Source organism: Misgurnus anguillicaudatus, chromosome 17 (genome assembly GCF_027580225.2).
Source record: "Misgurnus anguillicaudatus chromosome 17, ASM2758022v2, whole genome shotgun sequence".
NCBI lineage: Eukaryota > Metazoa > Chordata > Actinopteri > Cypriniformes > Cobitidae > Misgurnus > Misgurnus anguillicaudatus.
Window position 1 is genome coordinate 32,813,075 of NC_073353.2, and position 19,831 is coordinate 32,832,905.

Below are 19,831 nucleotides of genomic sequence, written 5' to 3' on the forward strand. Positions count from 1 at the left end.
AATAAATAGTGAAGTACTCGACAAACACGCTACCAGACATCAGAAAGCAAAAAGGCACTGTGCATTTTTCATTTTTACAAAAATAAAGAACAAAAGCTAAATCAATAAACCAAAAATAAAAAAGAATGATCACATGTACAGTTAAAGGGATAGTTCACCTTAAATGAGTAGGAAAAAATATTTTGAAAGTATTGTGATAAATGATAAAGAAAATATTTTGATAAATGATAATAAGCACACGTTACCCATTAAATCCCATACTATATTTTTTATTCCGACTAGAAGTCAATGGTCACTATCTGCTGTGTGTTTACCATCACTCCTCAAAATATCGTCTTTTGTGTTCATCAAAAATCAAATCATCAAAATTTTTTCTTCTATCATCTCAAGGAAAAAACACAGTTGCATTAAAATGAAAGAACTGTTAATATAAAATATGACCGTTTCACTGCGGCAGTGTAAAAATACTAAAAATGGTACATGTCATTTCAAAAAATAATACTCTGTTTACATATGCTATTTGTCCATGCCACAAGCACAAACTGCTCTGAAACAAATCTGACAAGAACCACAATAACATAACAATGTAAAGGTAGACTTGTTTTTAGACTGAAATGGGGAAAATTTAGTTATGCACAGATCAAACGTATCAACAATCAAAACCAACATACTGTGAGAAAAGACTAGCTGCATACACAGATATACTTCGTCATAAGTGATACAAGATAAGATAAAAGCCACATCATATATTCCACTTTGGCTCTCCTTATCTTCATTATCTTACTTGCTATGTTCTAAGGACAAACTATTCACTAAAACAAAGTATTCAATACTTTTGGCAATTTTTTTTTTTTGAAAAATATATAATACTCTTGAGTAAATTGCAGTCTGTATGTAGCACAATGCTTTTGTGATGGCTGTCAATAGACAATTTTCCAGTGTGTGGGCTGCTCACAATCCTTCTCATCGTCGCCACAAAAACGATTATAGGTGGTTTTGGGATCAAATCCTAGGATTTCTCTTTCCTCGTGTATTCTAAAAGAGAAGGTTGAAACCGAGGTTCCAATGAAATGCCTGTCAGAAGAAACAAAAGTATGTTAGATTGAGCGATGTATGGTTTTGTAACAAAGACATGCTAAACCAGTGCAAACAATGACGACTGCGAAAGTAATTCATTTGGAACCCAACAACATCATGTGGTAGACTGGAGGAAAGGTTGTTATATCAAACAATAGGCATTTTTGCCCAGTAATGCAACTGCTCGAGGTGCCTGAAAAGGTTACAGTGCAAGCCGATTACGTCATAGGTCACGTTTTTCTGGTTGTAAAGGAAATAATCCCACACAAGTCACCACACCCGCATCAATGAAATAACCAAATTCATTAGATCATTAATACTTCCTTTATTTAAACTATGCTGATGTTACATATATGTTATACTCATAATATATATACTATATAAATAATATACTTATAATATATACTCAAAGTTCATATCAATATTGCCAGCATAATAATCTATAAACAGATTTAAAATGAAGCTTTATAAAATAAATAAGATAAAAAGTCAACGAGGGACAGATAAGAACAAAAGTAGAAAAAAAGGCTCTTCAATAAGTAATTTGCAATATTTTCTGAACTGTTATGTATTATGTAAATAATGTTTACGTATAGTTAATACTAGCGTATTGCCAAGCCGCTAATGTGACATTGGAGTAAAAAAATGTAAACTTTAGTTTCGCGTGCTCACGTGAAACTTTCGCGTGCACACGTGAAACTTTCGCGTGCTCACGTGAAACTTTCGCGTGCACACGTGAAACTTTCGCGTGCACACGTGAAACTTTCGCGTGCTCACGTGAAACTTTCGCGTGCTCACGTGAAACTTTCGCGTGCTCAAGTGAAACTTTCGCGTGCTCACGTGAAACTTTCGCGTGCTCACGTGAAACTTTCGCGTGCTCACGTGAAACTTTCGCGTGCTCACGTGAAACTTTTGCGTGCTCACGTGAAACTTTCGCGTGCTCACGTGAAACTTTCGCGTGCTCACGTGAACCTTCGTGTGCTCACATGAACCTTCATGTGCAGAATTTTTTTAAAGTTTAGTTTCGCATGCGCACATGAAACTTTTGCGTACTCACATGAAATTTCGTACGCACGTGAAACTATTGTGCACAAGTGAAAGCGAAAATTTAATGCGAGTACGCAAAAGAGCACGCGAAACTTAACATTTAAAAAAAATCTACACATAAAGGTTTCACGAGAGCACGCGAAAGTTTAACGTGAGCACGCGAAAGTTTAACGTGAGCACATGATAAATAAACTTTACATTTTTTTTACTCCAATGTCACCTTAGGGGCTCAGTAATACGTCAGTATTAACTATATGTAAACATTATTTACATAATAAATAATAGTTCCGAAAATGTTGCAAATTACTTATTGAAGAGACTTTTTTTCTAGTTTTGTCCTTCGTTTTCTGTCCCTCGTTGACTTTTTATCTTATTTATTTTATAAAGCTTCATTTTAAATCTGTTTATAGATTATTATGCTGGCAACATTAATATGAACTTTGAGTACATATATATATATATATATTTAAAAGAGACAGGCGTCTATAAGAGACAGGCTTTTAATTTAATTGTTCCAGCATGACAGCAGGAGGTTACCAGATATTACGTTTTATTTTTAATTTGAATGTGTTTAACATTTTAGTTTGTGTAATAACAACAGTCTTAAATTATTGGCAGTATAAATAAAGTAACCAATGACGTGTTTCTTTATTGGTTGTTGCGTGAAATCTTACCCAGATACAACAGTGCTATTTTCTGATTGGCTATTGTGTAGCCTCTTTCTTTTTTTTGTATTGGCTCGCTCGACTAGAACTCTAGGGAAGACGGGCTTGATAGAGAGAGAGAGAGCAGTGCGGCCAGATACATTTTAGGCGCTGCAGCATATTAAATATGATAAATAGTGTTTCCGCGTGAGAAATACAATGTGTGGCGGGAGTGCATGCATAACAAAAGACTGAAAGCCCGGCTATTATCAGCGGCCCCAAAACACTACCGGCCCACTGGGAAAAGTCCTGACTCTCCGATTGCCACTTCGCTACTGTCATCATCACCTCAATCCTGGCGACGAAGCTTGTTGTGTTGTCATAGTGATGAGTAAAGGAACGACTGCGTCTGTCACGTGACATCTACCGGTAAGCAAAAACAACTTTAGCGTGTTCAATCTGCACCATATAACTGTCTTAAACAGACTATCTGACGGGTTTTAGAAGATTAAATACAACCCGAAACTAAAAAACAGACCAGGCCTTTATTTAAGACAGGCGTTTATTTACCCAAACCTGTCGTCACACCAGGCGTCTAAAAGAGACAGGCGTCTATTTGGGACTCGGCTATTATTTGAAGTTTTACGGTATATATAGTATATAGTATATATTTAGGTAGTTTCACACGAAACTAAACTTTATTTAATTTTTTCTCCATGTCCCCTTAGGGGCTCCGCAGACATTCCAGTTTTGACTTGGAAATAATTTATATGTTTCAAGATCAATATATCACATTTAGACAACATTTTCAAAGCAGTAATTAAAATATTTGCCAAAACATACAAAAATTTTTGACCAATACTTTTTTGGCACTATGTTCTGTTGTATACATGGCACACACAACCACACACATGACATCTTCGTGACTGTACCCAGCACTTTTTAAAACTATGTGACGTTCATGAATGACTCAACTTTCTGAGCAGTTTATCAAGCAGGTTTTGTCCACCTACACAATCAAACAACTTCTTTGTTGCAAAAGAGAATGGGTGTGGCTCAATACCTTGCATGGGCACAGATCCACTGATCTATGATGGCTACCCCTCCATCCTTCAGGAGCTCCAGGTCCTCCCAGGATGGTTCATATCGCACCATCTCCGGTAGCATCTTTTTCAGTTTAGCAAGCTCTAAAAACAGGAACCACTCAATGTCATGCATACCGTACAATATGTCCCCCCTGGATGTAAAAACCCAGATTAAGTTTTTTTTATTTTCTACATAAAATCATCTTGCATAACGTAAAGAAAATTCTGTGAATATATAATCTTGATATCCTTAATATTGACAATTTCAAAAATTGAAATCAATGATAAAAATCAAACTTTGATGCTCCATATATACTGTATATACATATAGTATAGAACATCTTTCATCACAGTATGTTTATGACTACCAGGAAGTGTGGCAGGAATTCTGCAAATGGTCTGTAATTGTTTATGTGGAAATGTTTAAATATAAAATTGACAGTATACCTTCTCCATCTGCATCTGTGGCAACAAAAACCTTTTCAAGCTTGAGCTTCTTCATGAGACTCCGGATCTTCTTGACAGCACCTTTGAGGCTGGGCACATCTTCTCTGTGACCCCAGATGAAGTCCTTTCTGCGTAAGTGGACTCCCAGGTAAGGGCCTCCCTTTGCACTGCCCAGCTTATTCTGGATCCAACAGTTCAACAGAGTTCAACATTAGAAAATTTGGCTGCCATGTCACAACAAAGAGTGGGTGTGAAGTATATGGCAATCCTACCAGTTATGAATAAACCATAATTAACTTCACCGATGTCCATTGTATTGACAAATTAGCAGTTATGTAAGTGAAGCATACTTTTATTCGGGTCCAGTCCTCGTTGTACGGTGTCTGGTCCTCTTTATCTGTGGAGTTCAGAAAGTTGTTCCTAAACTCGTCCCCTATGATACGCAAGTGTTTGGCAAACACCATACTTCTCCGTGTCTAAAAAGCATTAAACACAGACTGTAGTTCAATGTCAGGTGTAAATGTAATATTTCGAAATAAAACAAGCTAAATTATTTCTATAACAGGTGCTACAAAAACATGTGTCATTTTATTAGCTAACATCAAAACAAGGGACATCCAAAACAGATGCTTCATATTTGGACAAACTGAATGTTTGAGAAGTAGAAGATGTATATCTAACTGTATATTGTATGGGTGTGTATCATTAGATTGAATAAACTTTTTTTTGTAACATGTTCTCCTGGAAACATGTCTGACGCACTTAAGAGGGTTTTATATCTGACCTCTTCAATTTTGGTTTACTGTAAATCACATACACTCACCTAAAGGATTATTAGGAACACCATACTAATACTGTGTTTGACCCCCTTTCGCCTTCAGAACTGCCTTAATTCTACAAAGCATTGATTCAACAAGGTGCTGAAAGCATTCTTTAGAAATGTTGGCCCATATTGATAGGATAGCATCTTGCAGTTGATGAAAATTTGTGGGATGCACATCCAGGGTACGAAGCTCCCGTTCCACCACATCCCAAAGATGCTCTATTGGGTTGAGATCTGGTGACTGTGGGGGCCATTTTAGTACAGTGAACTCATTGTCATGTTCAAGAAACCAATTTGAAATGATTCAAGCTTTGTGACATGGTGCATTATCCTGTTGAAAGTAGCCATCATAGGATGGGTTCATGGTGGTCATAAAAGGATGGACATGGTCAGAAACAATGCTCAGGTAGGCCGTGGCATTTAAACAATGCCCAATTGGCACTAAGAGGCCTAAAGTGTGCCAAGAAAACATTCCCCACACCATTACACCACCAGCGGCCTCCACAGTGGTAACAAGGCATGATGGATCCATGTTCTCATTCTGTTTATGCCAAATTCTGACTCTACCATCTGAATGTCTCAACAGAAATTGAGACTCATCAGACCAGGCAACATTTTTCCAATCTTCAACTGTTCAATTTTGGTGAGCTCTTGCAAATTGTAGCCTCCTATTTGTAGTGTAGATGAGTGGTACCCGTTGGGGTCTTCTGCTGCTGTAGCCCATCCGCCTCAAGGTTGTGCGTGTTGTGGCTTCACAAATGCTTTGCTGCATACCTCGGGTGTAACGAGTGGTTATTTCAGTCAAAGTTGCTCTTCTATCAGCTTGAATCAGTCGGCCCATTCTCCTCTGACCTCTAGCATCAACAAGGCATTTTTCCCCACAGGACTGGATGTTTTCCCTTTTCACACCATTCTTTGTAAATCCTACAAATGGTTGTGCGTGAAAATCCCAGTAACTGAGCAGATTGTGAAATACTGAGACCGGCCTGTCTGGCACCAACAACCATGCTACGCTCAAAATTGCTTAAATCACCTTTCATTCACATTCTGACATTCAGTTTGGAGTTCAGGAGATTGTCTTGAACAGGACCACAACCAAGAAAATGTTTATCTTTGACCCAAATATGGGTTAAAACAACCCAGCACATGTTAAATTGCGACCCAATGGGTTGAGTTTGTCACTTTGTGACAAAATAACCCAGTTTTTTTTAAAAGTGTTGTCTAAGAGTTTTTAAATTGTTAGTCTACCAAAACATTCCAGAAATGCTTATTTAAATCCAAGTCCTTACATCCCAGTAGTCCTTTCCAGCATAGTGGTCATGAAGGACAGCCTCCGCCCTGTCCAGCATCACTGACCTGTGGTTCAATTACAACACACACATACAAACCCCACTTACAGCATTTTATTTACTTCATATTAATTTAACATTGTGCACATTTCCAAAGTGGCTTACGTGGCTGTGAAGTTATTTTGTAGGATGGGAGCCAGCATGGACGCATGTCCCTGAGCAGACAGACAGGTGACATTCAAAGCACGGGTCTCCTCATAGCCCCAAAACCAGCCTCTAGAAAACAGTCATCTTTTTAAATACCATTTAGTGCCAGCAGAGGTACAGAACGTATCCTCTTCAACTATAAGGTCTGGTTTTACAGACAAGGCAAAGATTATGCCTTACTTAAATTAGGATATTTAAGTCGCTTTTATAAAATGCCTTAGAAAAAAACATTACTGGTGTGCATCTTGAGACAAAACAATGACAGTGATATATTTTCTTAGGTGTGTCAGAGCAAGTTATTTTCTGTTAAGGCAACCCAAACATGCATTTTAGTCTGGGACTAGCTTCAAGCCTTGTCTGTAAAACCAGGCATTAGAGTTGTCTAAGTAGGCTACTCATTGCGCCCAACCAAACTGACTTAAGCCAATACCTGTAATAGCCCTGTTTATCTTTCGAATACATGAGCCGGTCAATGCAGGGACGTTCATCCACCTTCTCTTCCCATTTTCCATCAGTCCAGCCTTCTGGATAGCTTTGCAGTACAAGGATTTGATCGATAAAGGGACCCCCAGACTCTGAAACCAAAAATAAAGGCAGATTTTAACACACAACCATTAAACACTACATGTGCAAAAACTCTATAATAATATTTTATTGTGTTTTATTATGACATCTGGTGCTGATAATTAATCCCTGTTAATAAATTAATGCAAATAAATCAGTTAAAGCTAATGATTGTCAAGCACATGTAATCGCACTCACATATCACATATGTCTTTCTTTGACAAACAAACAAACAAACAAACAAACAAAAAGCAAGCAACAACCAACTGAACCAAGAGTTGCATGTCTTACCAGCTATAAATTCCTCATACTCAATGACTGGTATGTTAGCCTGCAAACTGGTTAAACTGAAGAATTCCCCCCATGGGATTCGAACCTGATGGATATCAGGGCTCTGCCAGTGATACAGGCGACCCCAAGGAGGCAAGACCAGCACCCAGTCGCCCTCTTTCCTCAAAGTCTTCAGCAAGGACGCCATGCGAATATACACATCTCGGCGAAGATTGAAACCCTCGGGTGGATTCACATCATACAGCAGGTACCTGTGTATTGCAAAGTAGCAGTGATGTTTCCACATATGAGGAGCTCAGATGAAAAAGCTGCTAAACGGCACTTCCATCAAAACCAGCACGTATTATATGTTCATCAAATACTTTAGTTTTAAACCCCGCCTCAAGCCATTCAGCATTTGTTGGCAGAATCCGCTAAACACCACATCAATATTTCGGCAAAATCCTCTAAGTGCACGGAAGACGAATAGGAGGAAATTTTAAATTCTAAGAGTGATTTCCTTTGTGAATACTTGGACCTGAATACAACCTGAATGTGGCAGTAACATGGATCACATCGCCCCGACGCCCCTAATGTGTGCTTCAGTTTCTACATTTTTACATTCTGACTTTCATCATTTGCAATGTTTCTAGTTGCATCTTTAGTGATTTTGCAACTGTTTGGTATGTCTTGTCCAAAGAAGTGGATTTTCATTTATCTATTTTTTATGTTTTGAAAAAGAGTTTTTGCCAAAAATAAATTGCATGCAATGCACTTAGAGGGTTTTGAATCTGAACTCCTCATATAGAGCATTTTTTTGTCCTGTTATTTCCTTAAATTTCTGTATTTAGTAAGGAATAATAGTGTAAAAGTAATTTCCTAATGACACCTTGGTATGAAACAGCCAGTGTTGGGTAAGTTACTCAAAAAAGTAATTAATTACTAGTTACTAATTACATCTTCAATCATGTAATTAGATTACTTTACAAATTACTCTCTCCAAAAAGTATTTAATTACTTATTACTAATTACTTTCTAAATCCTATTAAGTACATGATACAAGGAAAGGCTTGAAATGGCTCGACTAAATGATATATAAAAGTACTTCAATTATTCTGGTCCCACTTTAGGGCCAATTCTCTCTATTAACTAACTATTAACTACTTTCACTCTAAAAATGGCTGGGTTATTTTTGACCCATAATGGGTAAATATTGGACAGAACACGTGCTGGGTTAAAAATTACCATTTGCTGGTTCAAAAATGACCCAATGTTGGGTTGTTGTTATGTTGTATAACCCAGCAGTTCGGTTAAAATAACCCAGCATTGGGTACATTTTTAACCCAGCACGTGTTCTGTCCAATATTTACCCATTATGGGTCAAAAATAACCCAGCCATTTTTAGAGTGTTTGCCTCAATATACTCCAACTACTAATACTAAAGAAGTTATCAATTTTAAGTATTGGTAGAAATGGGGAGGGTTAAGGATGTAGAATAAGGTTTTGCAGAATCAGGCATTAATATGTGCTATTAAGTATTAATAAACAGCCAGCATCTCATTAATATTAATGTTAATAATCAACGAGTTAATAGTGAGAATTGTAAACTTAAACCATGTTAAATCCACTATTGTATTATAGTATATATAATTGTTTAGAGTCCATACACAGTATTTAGTTACATCAGAAGTAACTGTAATTAGATTACAAGAAAAATAAGAGTAATCCCTTACTTTACTTTTTCAAAGGAAAAGTAATTTAATTACAGTAACTAATTACTTAGTAATTAGTTACACCCAAAACTGGAAACAGCAGATACATTAGATTTAAGTGATATTTGATGACTCACATTACTATGTCTCATCGAAAACAAATTTAATTTAACACCTTCTTGTAAGCTAACTCGAATGATTTGAGTCATCTTGTTTTGCAATTTTGTAAATAACAATGTCACAATTAATATTTTAAGAGCCCACTTAAGCTTGACATGTCATATTTATTTATATAGCACTTTATAAAACATAGATCGATATACAAAGCAGCTTCATACTAATAAACATGAAGGTAATAAGAAATTATTTCATATAAAGAAGCAAACTTCAAATAGTCTTTGATCAATTTCAAGTTAGTGGACATTTAAGCATAAATACACAGGACACAGATACATATCTTTTAAGTCTTAAAATCTTTAATATTAAATCTTAAGCAGTCATATAGGAACCCAGACATTTACTGGTGAACATTAGCAGAATTCCTCAAATGTCAAACGAAGTCAAATCAGCTATAATGCAGCTCTGTACAGAATTGTGATGTGATTATCCAGACCAATCCTTGATCTTTCTTTATAAGAAATCATAGATAAACACTGAATATTAAACATTTATGGGGTGGTTTCTCCGACAGGGTAATGATTTATCCAGAACTAGGCCTTCGTTAATGTAGGACATTCAAGTAGTTTTTACCTACACCCACTAATACCTTAAATAATTTTTTTATTGGTGTGCATTTCGAGACAAAACAATAGCACTGATTTATGTTAAGATATGTCAGTACCAGTTTTTTTTTTTTTTTTAATAAAGGCGCAGCTCAAACATGCATTTTAGTCTGGGACTAGAATAAGCCCCAAGTGATCAAGTTTGAATAAGTGGTCAAGTTTGCACTGTAGGCTACTTACTTAAATTACAACACAAGCATATTCAGGTTGGACAGCCACAGTGTTTCAAAGATACTGCATAACCATAACAGGTGTTGTAAATATAATAATTTGCCGTTGAACATGGGCCTTAAAGTATGCAAAACACGTTAATAATTTACATTTTAAAAGCATATAAACAAAACAACTCATACCGCACATCACGTGATGCTGCAGCCACTTGAGAGAGCGTGGACTGTCCGGCACGAAACGCATCTTCTTGTGAGGCCGAGGCGAATTTAAAGGCGAAGATAGTGTAGGTCAATAATAAATAACTTCGTAAAATATGATGGCAGCGAATATGTAAGGCTAACCCGCTACTGACCGCCATGTCTTTCACGCCACGGCCACGCAAATCCGGCGTCTGCACGGTTGCTTAGCAACAAAGGCGCTTTCTAGCTCTTCTTCTACTCTGGTGTTACTGGCTCCCCCCCTACTGGCCAGGAGTAAGAAGGTCCATGTACATTATAAATGATGTTGATACAATATAGGAGAATAACTATCTATAAGACCACTGATTCTAATTAATTTTCTTTTAATTGTTTTATCTGCTCATAGTTTAAAGTTAAACTGTGTTGTGTGTTGTGTATTCAACATATCTTATGGTCTGAGTTTTTCTTCTATAATTTCTCTTAGTTCATATCTGGGACATACAGCTCTTTCTGTTTATAAAAATCTGTTTTTAATCTAGCATTACATTAGTATGACCCACCTGAAAATAAAAAAATAAAAATATTCTTTGACTATTTATAAAACAGAAATATTTTTTTGGTTTTGGATTGGTTTTAATGGAAACTATAATGTATGCGGACGTGTTGGGTTCTGCTGGAGAGATCCTGGGGAACCATTAAATCCTACTGAAATAAGACCGAAAACATGCTACAATCAATGGGATAAATGATCAGCTGATTGTATTTGTATTGTTCAATCAAGATATCACAGCAATATGTCTGAAATGGCTTGTGTCGCATAATAAAATAACATTTTGCATAGCGATAAACATAGATATGTATAAAGGCTAGATGGCTCGTCCGCGCTGCTGGCCAATTGAGGGCAACGTCCGCATTTTGGCGGCCATCTTACGACAGGGCGCTCGCTCACTCGTAGCATTGAGTTTTAATGATGCAGTTACTTTTAAATGACCATAACTTGCTTAATTTTTTACCGATTTTCAAACGGTTTGGTTTGTTATAAACGTCAAAGATGTACCTATGACACTGCATACCTATACTAAAAATAAAAAATAAATTCATGAAACAAGTTAAAGCATCCAGAATTATAGCCACGTTAATAACGTTTGTAAAAACCCAAACCGTTTGAAAATCGGTAGAAAATTGAGCAAGTTATGGTCATTTAAAAGTACCTGCACCATTAAACTCAATGCTACGAGTGAGCGATCGCCCTGTCGTAAGATGGCCGCCAGGTGATGCCGTTAGGGACTCCGCCTTGAGCCATCTAGCCTTTATACATATCTATTGCGATAAATGCTGTTATGTAATGGCAGGGGGCGGTATCGGACCCATCGCGAGATTTCCTGTATGGCGTCGCACTGCCATGACGTCATGAAGGAAGGCCAATGAACAGCCGCGACAGAAGCCTGCTGCTTGTGTACAGTGATCCAGACCATCAGCTGAGGTGCTGAATGAGTTGTAGTCATGTCACTTTTAATCCTAACATCTGCACACAGGTAAGCGCTTTATTATATTCACGATATTTCACGAGTAAGTTACAGTAAAGATTATCAGTGCTGAGGTAAAACACCGCATTCAAACTGCACGAGACAGGTTTCTTTTCCAAAACAACCTGATAGATGAATGTCATCCAGGGACTTTTGCTTGCAATTATCAATAGAAGTACAGTTTTCTCAATATATAAAATGTATGTTATAACATGTTTTTACTGTTTTATTTTATCCTATGTAGACTACGAGCAATCTGTAGATTGCAGAGAATACAAACACACTTGGTAAGCTACATGTTACATATTTAAAAGTAAATGTGTTGATATTTTGCATGATCTTTTTCTTTAACTCCCCTTTTTCACTTTATATATGTGTATTTATTATGTATATGCTGTTTTCAGATGTCCAGTAAAGTTGGATCAGAGGTTCTGTTTGAGAATGTGGGAAACGCCGGTGTCATCACATTAAACAGACCCAAAGCTCTCAATGCCCTCAATCTCACAATGATCAGACACATCTTACCTCAGCTTAAGGTTTGAATAACACCAGTAACTTTTGCCAATAGCATACACCAGTCATTTATTTTATGGACAATTATGTTAGTTTTAAATTATTAATCACATCTTATTACTTATGGTAACCCAATTGGACTCTATTTGATGTATGTCATTTAGTAACCTGAGGTAATCTTTATTTTTGGTAGAAGTGGGACAGGGATTCAGAAACAGATATAGTGATCATTAAAGGAACTGGAGGGAAGGCATTCTGTGCTGGTGGAGATATTAGAGGTAATTGTTACTTTCATTACGGGAACTTTGTGTAATTTTACGCACTCCAAAATTCAAAATGCCATTTGTTTGCTGATAATGTCCAACAGTGGATGTACATCAGTCACATCATTATTCTGTCATTTTAAAATTTTAGAAAAATGTCTCATGTATCAAATATATTCATGGACGCATTTGTCTCCTTTTTGCCAAAGTAACCAAATAATTGATGGACTTCAAAAAAAATTTTTTTTTGGTTGACTAATTAATAACTAAATCCATATGTTGCATGTAAGAACTAAAAAAAATAAAGAAATGATAAAAGCATAGTAATACGTTTCTTAGACTGTGTTAATGTGACTGTCATATAACCAAAAGAATATGTTTTAAAATCTTTTAATTAAAGCAAAATTTATAAGTTCATATTATAATTCATATTCATAGTTACATAAAAATTAAAGCAGCAATCACTGCTTAAAGAATTAGTCAATTATCTTAAAAAAAAATAATTTACTCACCCCCATGTCATTCAAACTGTTGATGTCCTTCTTTGTTTAGTCGAGAAGAACTTATGTTTTTTGAGGAAAACATTCCAGAATTTTTCTCATTTTAATGAACCCCAACACTTAACAGTTGTAATGCAGTTTAAAATTGCAGTTTCAACGCAGCTTCAAAGGACTCTAAACGATCCCAAACGAGGCATAGGGGTCTTATCTAGTGAAACGATTGTCATTTTTGGCAATAAAAATACAAAATATGAACTTTTAAAGCACAACTTCTCTTCTTCCTCCAGCTGTGTGACGAGCCAGCGTGACCTCACCTAATTGCGTAATAACATCGAAAGGTCACGTGTTACATGAAACGCACATTTGCGGACCATTTTAAACAATAAACTGACACAAAGACATTAATTAGTATCATTTGACATACAACAACATCGGAACAGGCCTCTTTCTCCACATTTGTAAACACTGGAGCGTAGTGTCGATACGTCATCCGTGACCTCTTGACGTGATGACGTATTGCGTGAGGTCGCGCTGGCGCATCACAGGACTAGAGGAAGACGAGAAGTTGTGGTTTAAAAGTGCATATTTTTTATTTTTCTTGCCAAAAATGACAATCGCTTCGGTAGATAAGACCCTTATGCCTCGTTTGAGATCGTTTAGAGTCCTTTGAAACTGCAATTTTAAACTGCATTAAAACGGTTACTGTTTTGCTCAAAAAACTTAATTTCTTCTCGACTGAACAAAGAAAGGCATCAACATTTTGGATGACATGGTGGTGAGTAAATTATCTGGATTTTTTTTAAGAAAATTGACTAATTCTTTAAAGAAACATACAAATCAGAAAAAGGAAAAACACATACTAAGTAACTATATATTATAATACTACATATGCAAATACTATATATTTTTCTCATTGTTTTCAGCTGTCACAGAAGCTGGAAAATCTGGCGATTCTTTAGCTCAAGACTTCTTCCGTGAGGAATACATTCTGAACAACACCATTGGTACATTTTCAGTTCTCTTCTCATTTCTAAGGGTTAACAAATTTCATATAGTGTGTTTATTTGTGCTACCTGTATTAATTCTTAAACTGTGTTTTAGGTACATATCAGAAACCCTATGTGGCTCTCATTGATGGAATTACAATGGGAGGGGTAAGTCTTTATCAAACATTGCCTTGTCACATAAGTTGACCACCAGATGGCGATGTCCACCTTCAATTAACTGAATGTTTTCTTGTATTTAAAAAGCATAAAGCAGGGTTGCATTATAAAACATTTGCAATGTGACAGAGTCATTCTGAATTTCAATTCTGAATTGACTTCACATTGTTCTAATAGACTGATAATTTCTCATCTACTGTACTCATTACAGACAAACAGACGCAAAATACTAAATCATGAAGACCTATTTGCAATATGCTTTTTATTTTTCAAGACCTTGCAATCATGTTTGACTATTTTGGGCTACAGTGACGCACAATGAGTTATAAACCCCCTTCTAATCCTCTTAAGTTCCAGCTGTACTGCATGTTTCATCCAGTTGGTGTCAGCAATGAGCTGTTCAAAATCTTAGTTTTTTTATGAATCACTTTTTAGGTGTCTCTGCTGGTTGGCAGACTATATGTTGTTTGTTGCTTGAGTAACACTTTACGTTACCATGATGATTATGTAACATGTATGTCTAAACAACTACTTTGGTCATAGTAATCAATTTCCTACATAAACACCTGAAGCCCTCTAACTAATGTGTACCCGGGTGATTCTCACGAAAACTTGGTTTTAAAAATTTCAAGCATGAAAATGTAAAAATTGCTTAAATTTACTTTTTTTCCCACCAGACATTGAAAAACAAAGTCTGGAGTAAATGGGAACATTAATTTAAAAACTTTTACTTAACATTTAACACTTTTTGTAACATAATTAAAAAAATTAGTCCTAAAAAATCTCATTACCGCAACAGTCAGAAAACATCAACACTGACATATTTTCAAAATGACATGACAAACCTGAAAGAACATAATTTGGAGATTCTGCACATGCATTTAAAATCAAAGTATTATGCTTCTATTAATTAAATTAACATTTAATAAGCATCTGTTGCGGTAATGATAACCAAAATGTCGTGTAAGCATTCTGACAAGACAATATTTCAAATAAACTGTAAAAAAATGATCTTACCTGGTAGCCATCTTGAAGTAACTGGTCCATGTGCTTGGTCACTCAAAATCAAACTTTATTAAAATTCTGTATGTGTGCTTAAACTGTTCTCAAAAAGTGTTGCGGAGGATGAGAACATCAGGCATGGACACATCATTTTCCTAATTTTTCTTCATTATTATTATACATGAATATTCATAATATTTTTGTGTTAATTTGATTAAATTACAACATAACGCATGTTCAAACACAGCCGGACACATTGCGGTAATGAGAATTTCAGCAGAAAATGAGATAAAATTTCCAATTATAAATTCTTATGTTGAAATCACACATTGTGCAAGGTAGAACACAGTATTGTGTTAATTCTGATGCTTTTTAATGTTACTATATTACACATTTTAAAGCTAAAATCATTAGTGCCGTGGTGTTTCAATGGTTTCGTGAGAATCACCCACCCATATGTGATTAAAGCAGCTATAGGAAAGCAGATAGTGTCTTTTACCTCCTGATGTTTGATGGATCAAGCGAATTGATCAAGGTCTTGGTACTGTAGGTCGGCCTTTGATCTATGATGATGAATACGTGCTGTAAATCATTCGGTGTATCTGTTCGATGCAAAGCTGTTGCGTGATGTTTTAGTGGAAAACTCTGAACTGTTATTTTGATAATCATACAAAGTTCGCCAGTGGTTTTTAGCCTCAGACATCTCTTAGGCCTTGAAATAGATTTTCCATTTACTGTGTTTGATGGAGGGAGAGGGATGTAGCTGCAGGATTACAGATTATGTTTATACAGCGCTGGCAGGCAGCATCGTGTTGATATTCTTCAAACATACTTTCTACTGTTTTTAAAATTTTTATTGTCATTGGCTCTCTTTCTCGCATTTATTTGCATGCTTAATTAGATGACTGTGTACTTAATTTTTGCGTATGAAACATGTACATGTAAGTATTATTAGAATGGCAACTCTGTTGCAGCAGAACGAAAGGCTTAAATCTAAGCTCACCTAAAGCTTATGTTGTCTTGCAAGCATCCGTTTTCCTACTAGGAATGCAAATCCTCGTTTTAAAAATGACAACCTGAAGTTAAGCCGTGACTCTAATACTCAAACTCCTCTACACCTAATATGATTCATGGAGAACATAATACAGTCACTTCAAAGTAAGGTGAAGTAATATTTATTAAATCATAGATCTCCGATCCTCTCCCTGAAAAGACACTGTCCTGAATAGTTCATCTGTAACCCTACTCAAACATGGAGACTTCTGCAATGATTATGGACATCATAATGATTGTTTTCAGTGTTCCACTACAATCTCTGTTTATGGAGACGTGTAGTTATGGTGCAAATATGCAATCGCTCACTTAGGGGTGTAACATCATACCTCACGCTTTTAGTATATCAGTTGGTGGCCCAGTCTGATCTGTGAACATCTCTTTGATCTCACACACCTGCCTGTCAAAAGACCACACCTTCAATACCCTCCTGCCCAGTTGATAAGCTCATACTGGGTGCATACTTCCAAAAAATATTTGCTCTGGTTGTATATTAATAAATGTCATTTTACATTCAATTTACTCAACCATGTAGCTATAGATTTTATGATATAGTTACATCTGTGAAGCATGTTGTCCTAAAGGTTGTTTTTAAAAAGGGTAAGCTGTTTATTTTTTGTTAGGAATTTGCAATAGAAGATGTGGTGCTGTAGTGCTGCACTAAATACGTATCTTCTTATAATTTAACCTGGAAATAAACAGTCAGGATTGTAAAATGTTATTAAGATGGAATCAAGTAAACTAATACTTTTTTAAGTAAACCGAACCTTTAAATAAACTCATCAAATGAAATTGGGACCATTGACCATGTTCCCTTTTCTTACAGCATGCTGGGATAATCAAAAGCATTTTCATTAGTGGTCTCAGACTTTTGGTTCCCATTGTAATTGCATCGTTTACTTTGCGTTTGTGTCTGTTTGTATCTGTTTATGCCTGAGGCACTGCTTGTCTTTTGGGACTGAGTTAAAATGTGGTCACCATAAATTTAAAGTATTCAAATAACTTCAAACACATCTAAAGATATGGGAAACAAGATATGTGTTCTTGCTCTTGCTCTTATATAATTGTTGTCTTTTTTTAATGGATATTACCACGTAAGTTGGAAATAGCGCCTGTTATTTATCTCATTATTTGAATTTTGACTACATGCTTGATAGTTGATGATAAATATAATCTAATAATTTTAATATCTAATATATAAATAAATATGTACCATTTCAATAGATTTCTTATAATACTATAAATTATACTATATATGTACACTATATTTTTGAATCCTGGCTAAAGTCACAAAATCTGCACTGAAAAAAACAACTTGTAAAATTTATTAAAAAAAAATCCTGGTAACAAACGTTTTCTAAGTTAAATTTACTGCTTTTTAAAGTTCAACTTGCCTACTAAAATCAAATAAAATCAACCTAATAATGCCTGAAACATTAGTTAAATAATTAAGTAAATGTTTTATTAGATTTATTTTAATGTTTTAGGTAAAGTCTTTTACTTTTTTAGATATTGAAGCATTGCTGTCCTAAAAATATTCCAGGGGCCATGGCATGAAAATCTGACTTTTTCCAAGCACTGGGGACCCAGTGCTATGATTGGGTCCCCAGTGCTTCTATCAACCTAGAAAATGTGAAAAAGATCAACCCAGTAACTTAGTTTTGGTAAACCATTCTCTACAAGCACATGAAAAAATAAGTTGTTGAAATTTGACTCTTCTTATGATGTCATAAGGAGCGCTTATTATAATAATACCACCTTTTAATCTGCACTATCCAACCACAGCACTGCCATCTAGTGCAGAGAAAAGCACAATTGAGTTTTAATTGCAACAAACCACCATCATTGTGATCAGTGTTTGAATTTCCTCACCTCATTTGCATTTTAAAGGACACACCCAAAACTGCACATTTTTGCACACGCCTACAAAGTGGTAAGTTTAACGTGCTATAATAAATTATTTATATGGTATTTTGAGCTAAAACTTCACATATGTGCTCTGGGGACACCAAAGATTTATTTGACATCTTAAAAAAGTCTTGTGTCATGGGCCCTTTAAAGGTGCAGTGTGTAAATTTTTGCAGCATCTACTGGTGAGATTGCGCATTGCAACCAATGGCTCAGTCCACTGCTCACCCCTCACTTTTGAAACGCATAGAGAAGCTACGTCAGTCGCCACCGGACAAACATGTCATCGTCTAAGACAACTTAGTAAAAAAGTTTGTCCATTAAGGGCTTTTGTAGAAAAATGGTGGCACAAAATGGCGTCTTCCATGTAAGGGGACCCTCGGTGTATGTAGATAAACACATCTCATTCTAAGGTAATAAAAACATAACGGTGCATTATGAAAGGTCTTTATACACCCCTGATCATATTTTGTATAATATTTTGCATTTATGTCAAGAGATCCTTCTAAAAATTACACACTGCACCTTTAAATCAATCTTATTTACTGTTGTAGATTGTATTTACTGTTTGTTATTATTTACCACTAAACAACATTAGTAATATAAGAGCTTAAACCTTTATGACAGCTTAAAAAAATCTAAATATTCATGCGGGTATACCTTACAACATGTGCAAATAAATTGAAGTTCATTTCACTTGAATATTTTTGTTTAAAGGATTAGTCCATTTTCTTAAAAGAAAAATCCAGATAATTTACTCACCACCATGTCATCCAAAATGTTGATGTCTTTCTTTGTTCAGTCGAGAAGAAATTATGTTTTTTGAAGAAAACATTGCAGAATTTTTCTAATTTTAATGGACTTTAATAGAACCCAACATTTAATACTTAACTCAACGCTTAACAGTTTTTTTCAACGGAGTTTCAAAGGACTATAAACAATCCCAAACGAGGCATAAGGGTCTTATCTAGCGAAACGATTGTCATTTTTGACAATAAAAATAACAAATATACACTTTTAAAGCACAACTTCTCCTCGTGTAGATCACGTCGTGATGCGCCAGCTGACCCCACTGCGTCACCGCAATACGTCATGACGTCAAGAGGTCACAGAGGACAAACGCGAAACTCCGCCCCAGTGTTTACAAGCGTCTTGAAAGAGGACCGTTCCTACGTTGTTGTATGTCAACTGATACTAATTAATGTCTTTGTGGCAGTTTATTGTTTAAAATGGTCCGCAAATGTGCGTTTTATATAACACGTGACCTCCCTACGTCACTACGCATTTACGTTAGGTCCCGCTGGACCGGACCTTGACGAAAAGTTGTGGTTTAAAAGTATATATTTTTTATTTTTCTTGTCAAAAATGACAATCGTTTCGCTAGATAAGACCCTTATGCCTCGTTTGGGATTGTTTATAGACCTTTGAAACTCCGTTGAAAAAAACTGTTAAGTGTTGAGTTAAGTATTAAATGTTGGGTTCTATTAAAGTCCATTAAAATTAGAAAAATTCTGCAATGTTTTCTTCAAAAAACATAATTTCTTCTGGACTGAACAAAGAAAGACATCAACATTTTGGATGACATGGTGGTGAGTAAATTATCTGG

The 19,831-nt window shown here is 35.7% G+C and overlaps 2 protein-coding genes across 3 annotated transcripts in view; one reads left to right on the top strand and one right to left on the bottom strand.

Moving 5' to 3' along the window:
- Window positions 1-587: 587 nt before the first annotated feature.
- Window positions 588-19,831, bottom strand: part of pofut2 (protein O-fucosyltransferase 2) — a 48,916-nt gene continuing 29,672 nt past the window's right edge. The window contains exons 1-9 of one of the 2 annotated variants that reach the window (XM_073854621.1): window positions 10,301-10,537; window positions 7,475-7,725; window positions 7,050-7,194; window positions 6,578-6,688; window positions 6,413-6,479; window positions 4,651-4,776; window positions 4,301-4,481; window positions 3,832-3,955; window positions 588-1,074 (exon numbers count right to left, since the gene is read on the bottom strand). In XM_073854621.1, coding sequence (XP_073710722.1) covers window positions 921-1,074; window positions 3,832-3,955; window positions 4,301-4,481; window positions 4,651-4,776; window positions 6,413-6,479; window positions 6,578-6,688; window positions 7,050-7,194; window positions 7,475-7,725; window positions 10,301-10,476 — 1,335 coding nt within the window. In that variant the 5' untranslated portion in view covers window positions 10,477-10,537 and the 3' untranslated portion in view covers window positions 588-920. Of the gene's footprint in view, window positions 1,075-3,831; window positions 3,956-4,300; window positions 4,482-4,650; window positions 4,777-6,412; window positions 6,480-6,577; window positions 6,689-7,049; window positions 7,195-7,474; window positions 7,726-10,300; window positions 10,538-19,831 lie in introns of those variants that run through there. The other variant, XM_073854622.1, reaches the window with a different exon arrangement.
- The window catches only part of hibch (3-hydroxyisobutyryl-CoA hydrolase), a 41,050-nt gene continuing 32,891 nt past the window's right edge, over window positions 11,673-19,831 (top strand). The window contains exons 1-6 of the mRNA XM_073854623.1: window positions 11,673-11,832; window positions 12,068-12,110; window positions 12,228-12,359; window positions 12,530-12,614; window positions 14,023-14,103; window positions 14,201-14,253. Coding sequence (XP_073710724.1) covers window positions 11,801-11,832; window positions 12,068-12,110; window positions 12,228-12,359; window positions 12,530-12,614; window positions 14,023-14,103; window positions 14,201-14,253 — 426 coding nt within the window. The 5' untranslated portion in view covers window positions 11,673-11,800. The remainder of the gene's footprint in view (window positions 11,833-12,067; window positions 12,111-12,227; window positions 12,360-12,529; window positions 12,615-14,022; window positions 14,104-14,200; window positions 14,254-19,831) is intronic.